Source organism: Xiphias gladius, chromosome 17 (genome assembly GCF_016859285.1).
Source record: "Xiphias gladius isolate SHS-SW01 ecotype Sanya breed wild chromosome 17, ASM1685928v1, whole genome shotgun sequence".
NCBI lineage: Eukaryota > Metazoa > Chordata > Actinopteri > Istiophoriformes > Xiphiidae > Xiphias > Xiphias gladius.
The window spans coordinates 2,139,525-2,152,148 of NC_053416.1; the positions used below are offsets into that span (position 1 = coordinate 2,139,525).

The 12,624-nt window shown below is 43.1% G+C and overlaps 1 protein-coding gene across 1 annotated transcript in view; it reads left to right on the forward strand.

The window, feature by feature from the left end:
- The first annotated feature begins 4,600 nt into the window (after positions 1–4,600).
- wwc1 (WW and C2 domain containing 1) overlaps positions 4,601–12,624 on the forward strand; it is a 60,475-nt gene continuing 52,451 nt past the window's right edge. Inside the window, exon 1 of the mRNA XM_040150093.1 lies at positions 4,601–5,213. Within this exon, the coding sequence (XP_040006027.1) occupies positions 5,095–5,213 (119 nt within the window). The 5' untranslated portion in view covers positions 4,601–5,094. The remainder of the gene's footprint in view (positions 5,214–12,624) is intronic.

Consider the following 12,624-nt stretch of genomic DNA (forward strand, 5'->3'; position numbering starts at 1 on the left):
CGGAACCTGAGAGGGGAAACTCTCTGAGAGGGTTCGAGTCTTGGAGAAAACAGTTTTCTGTTTATACAGTCCTGGTCGACATTACCGGCACCCCTGAGTTTAAGATACAGAATTCAGAACATCTTCAGAAATAAATGCGAATGAACCCGTTTTGTATAATCAAAGTATTTAATACAATCTCCCTAGTTACCCAACAAAAGAAAAAAAAACAAAAAACAAAACTTGAACAATAGTGAAATAATAAAAACACAAAATGCTGCCCAGACACAATTATTTTCCCCCTTTGCTAATATTTGGTTGCAGAACCTGTGGCAACGACAACAGCCTCTACACGTTTCTAGTAGTCACCTAGAAGCTCCTTGCTCCTGTCTGCTGGTACTTTCTGCCACTTTTCCGCTGATGTGTGACAGGTTTCAGGTCTCTCCAAAGGCTTTCGGTGGGATTCAGGTCCGGACTCTCCGCTGGCCAGTTTAAAACAGCCCATCGTTTCCTTTTCAACCGATCGTTTGTGCTGCTGGACGTGGTCATTGGGTCATTGTCCTGCTCAAAGACCCAAGACCTTCTCCTCAACCCCAGTTTTCCGACACTGGGCGACACATTTGGCTCTAAATTCCCCGGTAATCTTCCGATCTCATCATTCATTTGATACATCCAATGCTTCCAGTGCCAGAGGCAGCCAAGCAGCCCCACAGCTCCACCATGTTTTACTGCAGGTAGGAGGTTTTCTTCTCCTTCTGGGCTTCATGTCGTGACCTGTAAACGAGCTCTGCTCTGGTTTCATCTGTCCACAGAACATTGTCCCGGACAGAGTTTTTACAAACACTAGTCTTGCCCTTTTCGTGCCTTTCTTTCGACAGCGGCGTCCTCCCGGTCCTTCGCCCGTGGAGCCCTACTTGGTTTAGCGTGCGGCCGGTGGCACTGGCTGACACCACCGCTCCAGATTGATCCAGCTCAGCCTGAAGCTCTCTAGACGTCCAGAGTGGTGTTTTTTTTTTCCCACAATCCGCATCAACTTTCACAGTCTTCTCTCACTGAGTTTCTTCTCAGCGCCACCTCCTGGAAGCGTCTTAACAGTTTTATGACTGTGACACTTCTTGATAACACCACGAACTGCTGAAACAGGGGGTTTCAGGGTCTGTGGCGATTGTCCTTTGGAATTAAGCTTTTTTGATAATAACATTTCTGATGCTCTCTGCTCTTCACCATTGTTAAAACGAAACTGGAAACAATCAGCCCCTTTTTTATGCAGTTAAAACCCGTCAGTCATTGTTTAACTCAGGTCAGGTGAACACTGAAAATTAAGCACAGGTGAGTTTTATTTGTTTTTCATTTTTGAATTCATCAAAAGGTGCCAATAACTGTGTCTGGGGAACATTTTCTGTTTGTGTTATTTCACTATTATGCTTCACTATTGTCTTTTTTTTTTTTTTTTTTTTTAATTTGGTTCAGCTACCTTGGACATTTTATTAAAATATTCTGATTATACAAAATTGGTTCATTTGCATTTATTTCTGAAGACACTCTAAATTCTGTACCTTAAAATTCAGGGGTGCCGATAATTTCGACCAGGACTGTGGGTTGTATATATATATATATATATATATATACTTCTTTTTAAAGAAAATTCCCCGGACCCCCACATTTGGAATAAATGGGGGTGGGTGGAAATATGGATCCTTTAGGCTGAAAGAAAGCACCAGTAAAAATACTCTGTCGCAAGTAAAAGTCTTGCATCGAGACTTTTTCTGAAGAGTACACAAGTATGATGACTCCGAGCAAAAATGTACTGAAAGTTTCAAGAGCGAAAGTAACTTGCGGTTTATGTGTGAGTAGCATTTTGAAGTCGCTCAGGTTGAGCCACTTTTCACCGGTGGTTTGATCTACATGAAAAATGCACCATATTTTATGTTTCAGTTCAAATCAAGTTGAGTTTTTGTAGGTAAAATCTTAATTTGCACGATAGTTGTGAGAAATAGATGGAGTGAACGTACAATCTTTCCCTCTGAAAATGTAGCCACGTGGCCTAGTGGTTATATTTAAATAAAGTACCTTAAAAAGTGTAATTAAGTACACTGCTCGAGTAAATCTAGCTCAGCCTCGCTGTTCCACAACTGGAGATGAAGCAAACCGATCGATTGAGCATCGAAAATAGGCTAAAAAGTCATAATAGCAATGAGGTGAAATGAAATCAAGTTCAATCAACTGGGAATTAAATACAGTTCTCCAGAAGAGCAGGTCAGAGAAACATTTGTCATCAAAAGTGGACCTGTCAACGGAGGCCTGTCTTCTGACAAGTTCCCCCTCAAATAAAAGCCATTGATTACCCATCGGCTGATCGATTTTAACGATGGATCACAGCGGTAGCAGCGCCAGCACCTGTTTTCCAACACGACGCCAACACAAACTGGACCGCCGAAGGAAAAATAACGCGAGAAGGGCACAGTGAAGATTTAGACCGCGCTGAAATACCCGATGAAGACCTGGCCTGCTGCAGCTCCCTGGGTCTGACCGGGGCCCCAGACTGATCAACGGGTTTCACTAAAAACTGATCCCCGAGCGCTGAGGGCCCCTCTGGATCTGAACAGCTCGGCAGGCTCCGGCACAGAAAAGAAAAGAAAAAGAGAGAGAGAGAAGGAAAAGGAGGCTCCGGGTCACATCGTCGACTCGGGGGCGACTTACACGGATGGACACCGGTGCTGTGACCATGCGAGGTTCACACCTGATCACGAGCGGAGCACGGGGCCCCCGGTGCCCGGCACAGCAGCGGCCGAGTGTCGGGGCGGGAGCAGCAGAGTGCGGCGTTAAAGCGTATTTCTTTCCCTTGTCATTTTCAGGTGAACGGGACAGAGAGCCGTCGGGAACCGTCCCCTCCGAGCCGCACCGGAGTCCCACCTGCGGCGCCTGAGCCGCGGCCCGTAAAACTGACCCGAGATCAGTCTCCACTGCTCGGTAGTTCGGCTCGCCGACCTCCAGAGGGCGCCGTGGGCTTGAAAGTCTGCCAGTGGAGGCCGGTGCGCTACACGCTGCAAAACACGCACCATAGATTTTATGAAGCAAGAAAAAAAAGGAATGAAAAGGTAAATTAAGAGAGAAGAATTCTCAAAAACGGCCAAACTCAGCAACATCACAAAAAATGGATAATAATATTATATAGAATAGTAATAGTAATAATATATCAACTGTATATCACTGACAATAGGAGAGGGATGAGGAAGATGGATGACCTTTGACCTCTTGCAGTCAGATTTGTCATCCACAGGAAAACTACAGCCAGTTCACTGAAAAAATAAGATTCACTGTTAAAAAACAAAACAAAAAACAGAAACTGGACCACATGTAGCTGTAGGGGACAGCGGGACAGGGACGGGTAGGGCCTCGCAGATGCAGGCGGCTGCTGGTATCACATGCGGTTCTGGGCAAAAATTCTGGCCCCCCCGGTGGTTTTTATTCATCAGTCCCCTTCCTCCAAAGTGCAGTAAACGGAAAAAAACAAAATCAGACCAGTATTTGCCTTTAAACCAGCACCAGTTCTCCTGGGTACACGGTTTCCAAGGTACTTGGCAGGTGGGTTGTTCCGGCATCCTGGAGAACCTGCCACGGTTCTTCTGTGGATTCAGTGTCAGTGTCTCCTGTCTCTTCACGTGATCCCAGACCGACTCCGTGATGCTGAGGTCCACACCATATCTGTTGCAGGACTCCTTGTTCTTCTGGTCTCCGTAGACAGTTCTTTGTGACTCTGGCTGTGGGTTTGGGCTCACTGTCCTTCCTGCAGAACGAATCTGGGTTGGATCACCCCCCCCGATGGGACTGAGTGATCGACAAGAATCTAAACATCTAAGGTGCCTTAAACTTCTGCACAGCCCTGAATATTGATGGTTAACTATTACATAAAGTTTTAAAAAAAGTAGATCATCCAAACACGTATATTGATGTAACTGTATTAATGTCAGTCACAGTCTAAGCAAAGCACCAACGTGTGTTAACGCGTATTTCTCACAGTTCATTCTGGAATTGACGGGAAGTCTTATTTTGCTGACTGAATTTTGTCACCGGAGGTTCTTATTTTGAAACCGCAGCCGGAAGCTACCGTAGTGACTGCGCGCGTGCCTTGACAGCGGTCGACCGGCCGAAGTCAGCGGGACTGAGGGAAGACTTTACCGCCGCTGCCGCCGCTGCTCCCCTCCCGGCCGGTTTTAAAACGGATCAGATAACAAGATAAGAGGGAAGTTTCGCGCGGCTTTACCGGGTTTTAACGGCAGCGGATCCGCCGTCACTTTCTTCTCTCAGCGGTGCTCGGAGTGTTTCGTTGCCCCGCGGCTGGCGGCTAGCATCGGTTACTGCTGCTAAACATGGTGGCCTGTAGGCGAGAGGCAGAAACGAGCCCAGTTTGGGGATTTTAGGAGGGTTTTCGGAGGGCAGTAAGAACTCGGACGGTCCTCGCTGCCGTGGACACGCTGCCGCCTTCCCGTGGGTTTTATCCGGAGGTTTGTGGACTTCGACGTGAGGCTGCCCGTCTGTTTACGTTGAAACCGACAACAGACCAGCAGCAGCGGCAGCAGCAGCACCACCACCAACACCACCACCAGCAGCAGCAGCAGCAGCAGCAGACCAGCACCGGCCGTGTTTTGCGGACCGTGGATAGTCGTAGTTTACTTCAGAAAGTCGCCACCAGACCGCCCGAAAGTTTCCCCCCCGGTGGGAAAAGTTGCAGAAACATGCGCTCGCATCTGGACAAACGCTCCACATAGCAGCGCGGCTCGGTTCGGTGACCTTGCTGTTTACGTTACGGATGACTTGACGCTCACATCGAAATGAGCCGGAGCACAAGTGCAGCCTGTCGGGACCGTTTTATCCACTGAAACCGCTTCTTTTAACAGTCCCTCCCGTTTTGGATCCATCGTTAATCTGTGGATTATTATGGATTATTATTCTCACCGTTGCCTAATCCAAACCGGGAATTTTGGGGATAACTGCTGATCCCGTTTTTTGTTGATGGTGATGATGATGAAGATGATGATGACAGAGAAAAGCGATGGTTTCCTTTTGCTATGATTTTGAGTAGAGAGGAGTTAGTTACATGGAGACTCGCCTGACATGCCAAGGAAGGAGTTGCCGCTACCTGAGGGTTGGGAGGAAGCCAGAGACTTTGATGGCAAAGTCTACTACATTGACCACATCAACCAGTGCACCAGCTGGATCGACCCCAGAGACAGGTAGGAAGTGTGCGCCGCAGTGGAGCCGAAGGAGAGGGGCGACCGGCGCGGTGTCATGCGCGATGCAGTGATGAGGGAAACCATACCTTCATTTTGGGTTCCCAGTCCGTCGTCACGACGCACACGCACACACACACGCACACACAGACCGATTGCTTTCATTATTATCAATCATCTCGTCAAAGAGCAACTTTGTGTGCTGTTTACAACTTCGCTGATCCGCCCCCCCCCACACACACCACCAAAAAAAAAAAAAATTAAATACTTATTTAAAAAAGGCCTATAAATACTTAAAAGAAGTACTTTGCATATGTTTACACAGAAAGTACATTAGTCAAACCTACCAAAGATGAATAGACCGTTTTCCTGCTCCGGGAACTGGAGCACCTGTGGTGGGTCCTGGGATCTATGGACCGTTGCAATAAGCAGCTGGTCCCTAGATCCCGATCAGGGAAGAAGAAGGAGTCAAAAACATAATTCATAAAAGGCCCCTAACTGGCCCTTACTCCACCTATTATCTCAGAGTTATAAGAAAATTGCAGATAGCAGCAGACAAATACGTGCGCTTTTGTGTCGCCTTCACTTTGACCTGTCACATCCCAGTGTCAAGCTGTTAAAGCTGTGTCACATAAAAGAACGGTTGTTGTCTAAATTACATCGACATCTACAGGCCATGTCTCTTGTTCTAGTAATAGTTGTTTTAGACTTCACTCTTTTAAGGTATAGCTTGGTTTTTTTTAAATGAAAAGTAACCATCAACACTTACAGTCAGTTTATTTGGCCGATGTGTTTCAGTGCAATGACTTTTGTCAGGCAAAATTAAGTTGCCAAATAAATTGACCATGACTGCTGACATTATGTGTAGGTCTGCAAGTAATGAGTATTTTTATTATCGATTCATCTGCAGATTATTTTCTTGATTAATTAATGAACTGTTTTGTCTATAAAGTGTCAGAAATGAGTGAAGAATGCCTGTCCTAATTTCCCACAGCCCAAGGTGACGTCTTCCCAGATCTTCTTTGGTCCAACTAACTGTTCAGAACTCAAAGATATTCAGTTTGTTGTCATGTATGACAAAGAAAGGCATCAAATCCTCACATTTGAGAAGCTGGAACCAGCAAATGTTTCACATTTTTGCTTAAAAAAACCACTAAAATGATTATTAGATTATCAGAATAGTTGCTGACTAATTTTCTGTCAATTGACTAATGGATTAATCCACTAATCGCTGCAGCTCCACCAATAATTCGCACCATTCTACCACCCCGAAAGGCTCTAAACTCCTTTCCCTCTCTACTCTCTGGTCGTGATGCTTTTCTTATGCTGAAGGAACCAGGCGCAGCTGAGGCTGCCTGCAGCTCCACTCGTCAAGAAATAACAGATGTGACTTTTGCACAGCGGTAAACTCGCCTACAAAACTTATTTCTGCTTTTAGAGCTGCAGTCTTCTCGTACTCGAATTCGAAATTTGACCTTGAAGCTGGGAGTCCATCTGCTTTAGTGTAAACTGAATACATCGAGAAGATCTTGTGGGGGTGATGAACAACGTGTTCCTTCTCATAGCGTGCTCTGTTCATAGGTGAATTCTCATTAGCCTTGAAAGGGGAGATAGGGAATAAACAGAAGGCATCACTAGAGGAAGAACCTATTCACGTTAACATTAATAGAAAAACGATTGTGAGTGGGAGGGTGGATGACAGAAGCAATGGTTTTACCCTTAAGAAATATCCCAGATAATACACTGTCATAGAAAGAATTTGAACGGAGACTTATCTTCAGTGTGGTTGTGTTATACATATTTTAGGACTGAATCTAATAACCATTTACATCGTGCATTAATCTGATGATTATTTTCTTGATTCATTGTGTTGACGTAAAGATGGCTGAAAATTGAGAAAATGTCCATTACAGTTCCCCTGAGTGCAAGGTGACGTCTTCAGATGTTTTGTTTTGACTGACAAACTTTCAAAAACCCAAAGACATTCAGTGTATTATCACAGAAAACCAGCAAATACTCACATTTGGAACGAGAACAGAACATGACGCCTTCGGATTTTAGGCATTTTGGCTTAGAAACGACTTTTACAATAATCAATCGACAGAGTAGTTGCGCAATAATTTTCTATTGATTGACCGGTTTTTGGTCATTTGTTTCCATTCATTTTGTCAGTGTGAAATAAAAATACACTTGCAGAGACTTCAAACTTGCTTGAGATGGTTAATAGTTCATCTTGTCGAACATCCTTTTTTTGCCTTTGTTTATTTATTTTTTTTAGTTTTACATTAGCCCTGACTATTTTCAATTTTTCATTGTGGTGGCACATTCAAGGACGCTTCAGTGGAAAACATTGCATTCCTGAGCTGTGGTGTTGGAAATCAACCAAGGAAACCAACAGTATGCAAACGTTAACCACGTGAAAGTTATTACCTGGTTTGGTTGTGTAATATGCCAACATTTCTTCTTACAGCATCAACAAGTTTCAAGTCTCTGCGGGTTGTTTTTCTCACCGTGCTGAAATGAATGGAAGCAAATGGCTGCGCAGAAGGTTGAACATTGTATTGACACACACTCACCGAGCACTTTATTAGGAACTCCTGTCACTCGCTTACTCATGCAATTGTCCAGTCAGCCAATCATGTGGCAGCGGTGCAGTGCGTAAAATTCCGCAGATACAGGTCGGGTCAAGTAATTTCTGCTGAGGCAGCAGATGGTAGGGTCAGAATTTGACGTCAACGGCTTGAATCCATGGGCCCAACCTGCCTTGTGTCAACAGTCCAGGGGGGGGGTGGTGGTGTAATGGTGGGGGAATGCTTTCTTGCTACACTTTGGGTCCCGTAATACCAACCAATCATGGTCATCAGAGTATTGTTGCTGAGCACATGCATCCTTTTATGACCCCAATTTACCATCTAATAAAAGGGCCACTTTCAGAAGGATAATGCACCGTGTCACAAAGCAAAAGTCGTCTCAAACTGGTTTCATGGACATGACAGTGAGTTCAGGGGCCTTCAGTGGCCTCCCCGGTCACCAGACCTGGATCCAGTAGAACAGCTTCGGGACGTGGTAGAACAGGAGACTGGCAGCGTGAATGCGCAGCTGACAAATCTGCACATTCACGAAATGATGCGATGCAGTCACGTTGACACGGAGCAGAATCTCGGAGGGAAGTTTCCAACATGTTGTGGAATCCAGGCCACGAAGAACTGAGGCTGTTTTCAGAGCAAAGGGAGGAACTGCTCAGTATTAGGGTGGTGTTCCTGATAAAGTGCTCGTGAGTGTAGATGACAGCCAGTGGCCAGGTTTGAATTTTTGGTCATTTTCTATATTTGTCATCATTTTTCTTGCCTTTCAGACAGTGTAGAGGTGGAGAAGAAAATGTCTCATCACAAAGTCCATTTATTGGCTTTTCTGGGGCTTTCAATCATACGACATAAGAACTTTTTAAGGACATTTTTGATTTTTGCCATCTGGGTGCTTCAGCTTAAGAACACCCTGCTTGAGGAGCTTAGCCTGGCAAAATCCTGGCCATCCTTTAAATACTTTATAAAACCCCGTCTTTGGATAATTGATTTACGCTGGGAATGCATTGTGTAAAACACAGCAGATCAGTTATTAAGGCTGTGGTTGCAATGATTTATGATTTAGAGGATTTAGAAAGCGTATTAGACAGGTATTTCTTGATGTAGTCATTAAAACAGTGATGGTAAGCATAGTTTTTTCTGACTCTGAAGAACAGGTTTACAGCGGTCTGTTTTGTCAGCAGATTCGTTACAAAATGAGACTTTATTTTTTCAAAAAACTCACTCCAATATAGATGTTTTTAGTTACAGACTCAATTATTTTTCCTAGTAAATGGATACATGATGGCGGCATTTGGTTTTTCTGAAATGTTTTCGATAGAATATTTTAGAGTGCAGAATTCTTCATTTATTTTGTTAAAGTAGGACACAGTTCAGGTGGAGGTGGAACCTGAATACCAGAGTTATTTTCTTCTTTGCTGTTTTTCTCTCAGTGTACATTCTGCTCATTTACATCCCTGTAATTAGAAATAGAGGCTGCAGGTGTGAGTTACCTTTTTCTTCGCCCCTCTCTCCTATAGAAATCCATCAGTGTAATAGGCTTAGAGTGCCAAGCATGCATCGCTGTACGGCACAGCCCCACTTGTACCAAAACACAGCGTAGGGCAGATTTTCACGGAGACTGGTTTTTTCATCTTTGCCAGTGACTTAAGACTCCTCGGACTTTGACACCAAATCCCTTTAATGGCTTATGTCTGGAATTCTGGAGGCTTAGGGTTAGTTTTTTTTTCTTTTCTGTGTGAGGATGTGGTGTGAGTGAGCACACAAATTCTTTTCTGATTGCATTAGGTTTACTTTGTCTCTGTATTTTACATGTTTTATGTACTGTGTGAAGTAGACGCTGTTACCGAGAAGGGCAATGAAACAGCTGCACAATAAGCTTCAGTTCCTCATTCATCAGCAGTACAAGCAAACAGCCAGTAGACGTGAATGCAAGAGTCACAGCCATTATCCTCAAGCAATATTCTTCTGTCCTTAGTTGTGTTGTCATGTAAAGTTTCTCAGTTTTAAATAACTGACAAAAAATACTAGTTGCCTTATCACGTCATATAAAATGTTATTGCCTTTTTTTCCTCTTGACTTTAGTTGGAACAAAACCAGCACAACCATTAAGTCAGGTTCGGGTTCATTTTTGGGGCGTTAAGTTGAGGTAAAATGATTTTGGCAAAGGTTGAAGTGAGTTATTTCCTTTGAGGTTTTGGTCTTCTCCTCTTGCGTGCTTTAATATGACAAGCACCACAGGATGCATCCCCGTTGTCTGCACGGTTTTGTGTTTTATCTAATGATAAAAAGGGGAGGGGGGGGCTGGTAGAACAATATGTGCAAATTTCTCATGAGACAAGGATGTGTCATGATATCAGAAGTTGGATTTTCTTAGATTAATGTGTCCCATCCTGTTACTATGTGCTGACTACTTCTCAGAAGTGTCTTTGCACTGTCTGCATTGGGGTTGGATGATATATGCTATAAATATATACCACATATACTATAAACATAATGCTGAGAAATAATGGTCAGGGCTGCTTTATGGCAGGATTTTTGCATCTCGGTGAACTAGTACTTTGATTTATGAGGTATTTATCTACAGTAGTTAGATCAGCGATAAACACGTGTCTCCGTTGGTCATATTACGTAACAGTTCCCCACTTGAATTTCCAGTTTATTGTAAGTTAATTTACCGTATCGTGATCCATATCTCCCACCCATTGTCTGCACATTGGCTCCTGATGTGATAGACCTTCAGCCACCTGTGCTTTCTGCCGGTGGTACATCCCACTCAGGGCTTTGTCAGTGTCTGGTTAATGTGTACGTGTACTGTATTTTGTCATGTGTGTCGCTGGCCGTCGCTTGTATCAATCATGTTGTTAGCAACTTAAAAAAAAAAAAACATTCTCTGCTTCCAGCTTCTCCACTGTGAGGATTTGCTGTTTGTCTCTTGTTTTGCATCATTGTAAATGAAATATCTCTGGGCTTTGGCGACCGTTGCTCAGGCAAAACGACATTTGAAGATTTCACTTTGAGCTCTGGGCAACTGAAATGGACATTTTTCTACGATTACTGCGAGTAATACATTCACTGAGAATGAAAATAATTGTTAGTTGCTCCCCAAAAGTCAACAGTTGCAACAAGGTGGAAGTAGCGTTTCTGTCATTTAGATGCTACCAATGTGTTGCACACAGTGTTTCATTGGTTGTAGGCTTTGACTTATTTGGCCTGTAAGTGAGATTACACACACGTACACACACACACACACACACACACACACACACACACACACACATTCCTGAAACACACAACGTGAAGGACCAAGCAGCGCACAGACTCACCAGCCAAAGGCCTGATTCATCTAAAATCCCTTTCACTGCTTGCCAAGGTGCACAGGGTCAAAGTGCAGCGTGAGGCCCTGCAAACTGTTAACTAGGATCTGAACAGAGGCCGGCGCAATCACAGCTGCAGTGTAGTTTTCTTTAAACACGTAACTAACCATGTTAGAACTCATTTATTTTTGAGAGCTCCCAACAGCATTCAGTCAGACGCAGTAAGATGCAGTGGTTAAGCAAAGTTTTTACACTGGGCATTTTTGTGCTCTTATGGACAGATAACGCTGTAAAGCAACAATGAGAGCTACTCTGCAGATCTTCTATTAATTTAATCTTTTGTGTTGAGTTTTCTTTGTTCTAGTAAAGTAACAGCAGTTTAGTGGATGTTTGGGTCTCTGTCATGCCCTTAAACTAGTGCTGAACTGATTAGTCAGTTCATGGATAAGTCAATAAATTCCATTTGATCCATTTTTACTCACATGTTTTTCATCATTTTAAACACCCATCCACCTGGTGGTCAGATTTCTCTTTTATCCACTTTTTCATGTTCCTGATCATAGCCTTGCTAAAGTACTTAAAAAAAAAAAAAAAAAAAATTAAATGTGGTATATTAACATTTGATAAATGGTTTATAATACATTATAATGATAGTAGTAAGCAGATAGAAGTGATGATAAATACGAATGTATTTCGACAACTGCAACTCCTGTGGGCACCCAATACTGGAGGCTACTGTACAGATAGGGAAGGAGAATATAGTAAAACACAGTTGTGGTAATTCAGAATTTTTCCTTAGTACAAATGATGACAAAGGCTGTACATTAATAAACACTTACATAGTTCTTATAGCTACTTACAACTCCATTATAGTGTGTTATAACCCATTTATTAAATGTTTATGTACTGTGTCATTGCTGTTTAGCTTTTTTCCAACATATATCCATAAGTTTTTCAAAATAAAATGGATGTTAATGATAATTAATTAGTCAGTTTTAGTAATTTATCAAATCTGAATGGCAAAAATTAATTATGTGGGTTGCGGCTTCATTTTATAGATTAAACAATTGGTCAGAAAATAATTGATAGATTGACAAATAATGGAAGTAATCATTAGTTGGAGGCCTGATTTGAACCACGGGCAGTACATCCAGCCACGTGCTCCTACCACGTGAACACATATGTTTGGCTTTTTAACCTGTCAGATACAAACATTTCTCCTGGCGTTTCCTGGGAAAATTACCAAAGCCACACTTCACTGCCTGTGCAGGGAAGAGGAAGCAAAGATGGTTCAGATTGCTGAAATATTTCCTGCTATGAAACTTAGTTGTACTTAATGGAAAAACTGGTGTTTGACGACAAGTTTGACCACGAGAGTATGACGAATACACTAAACAACAAAATAGGCCCGGTAGTGTGAGGACTTCACCTGTACTTTATGTTTTCCAATGTATTTTTCCTTTTAAGTTAGTTTATTATAGTTTTATCTTTCACTCCGATATTTCCTCACTGCTG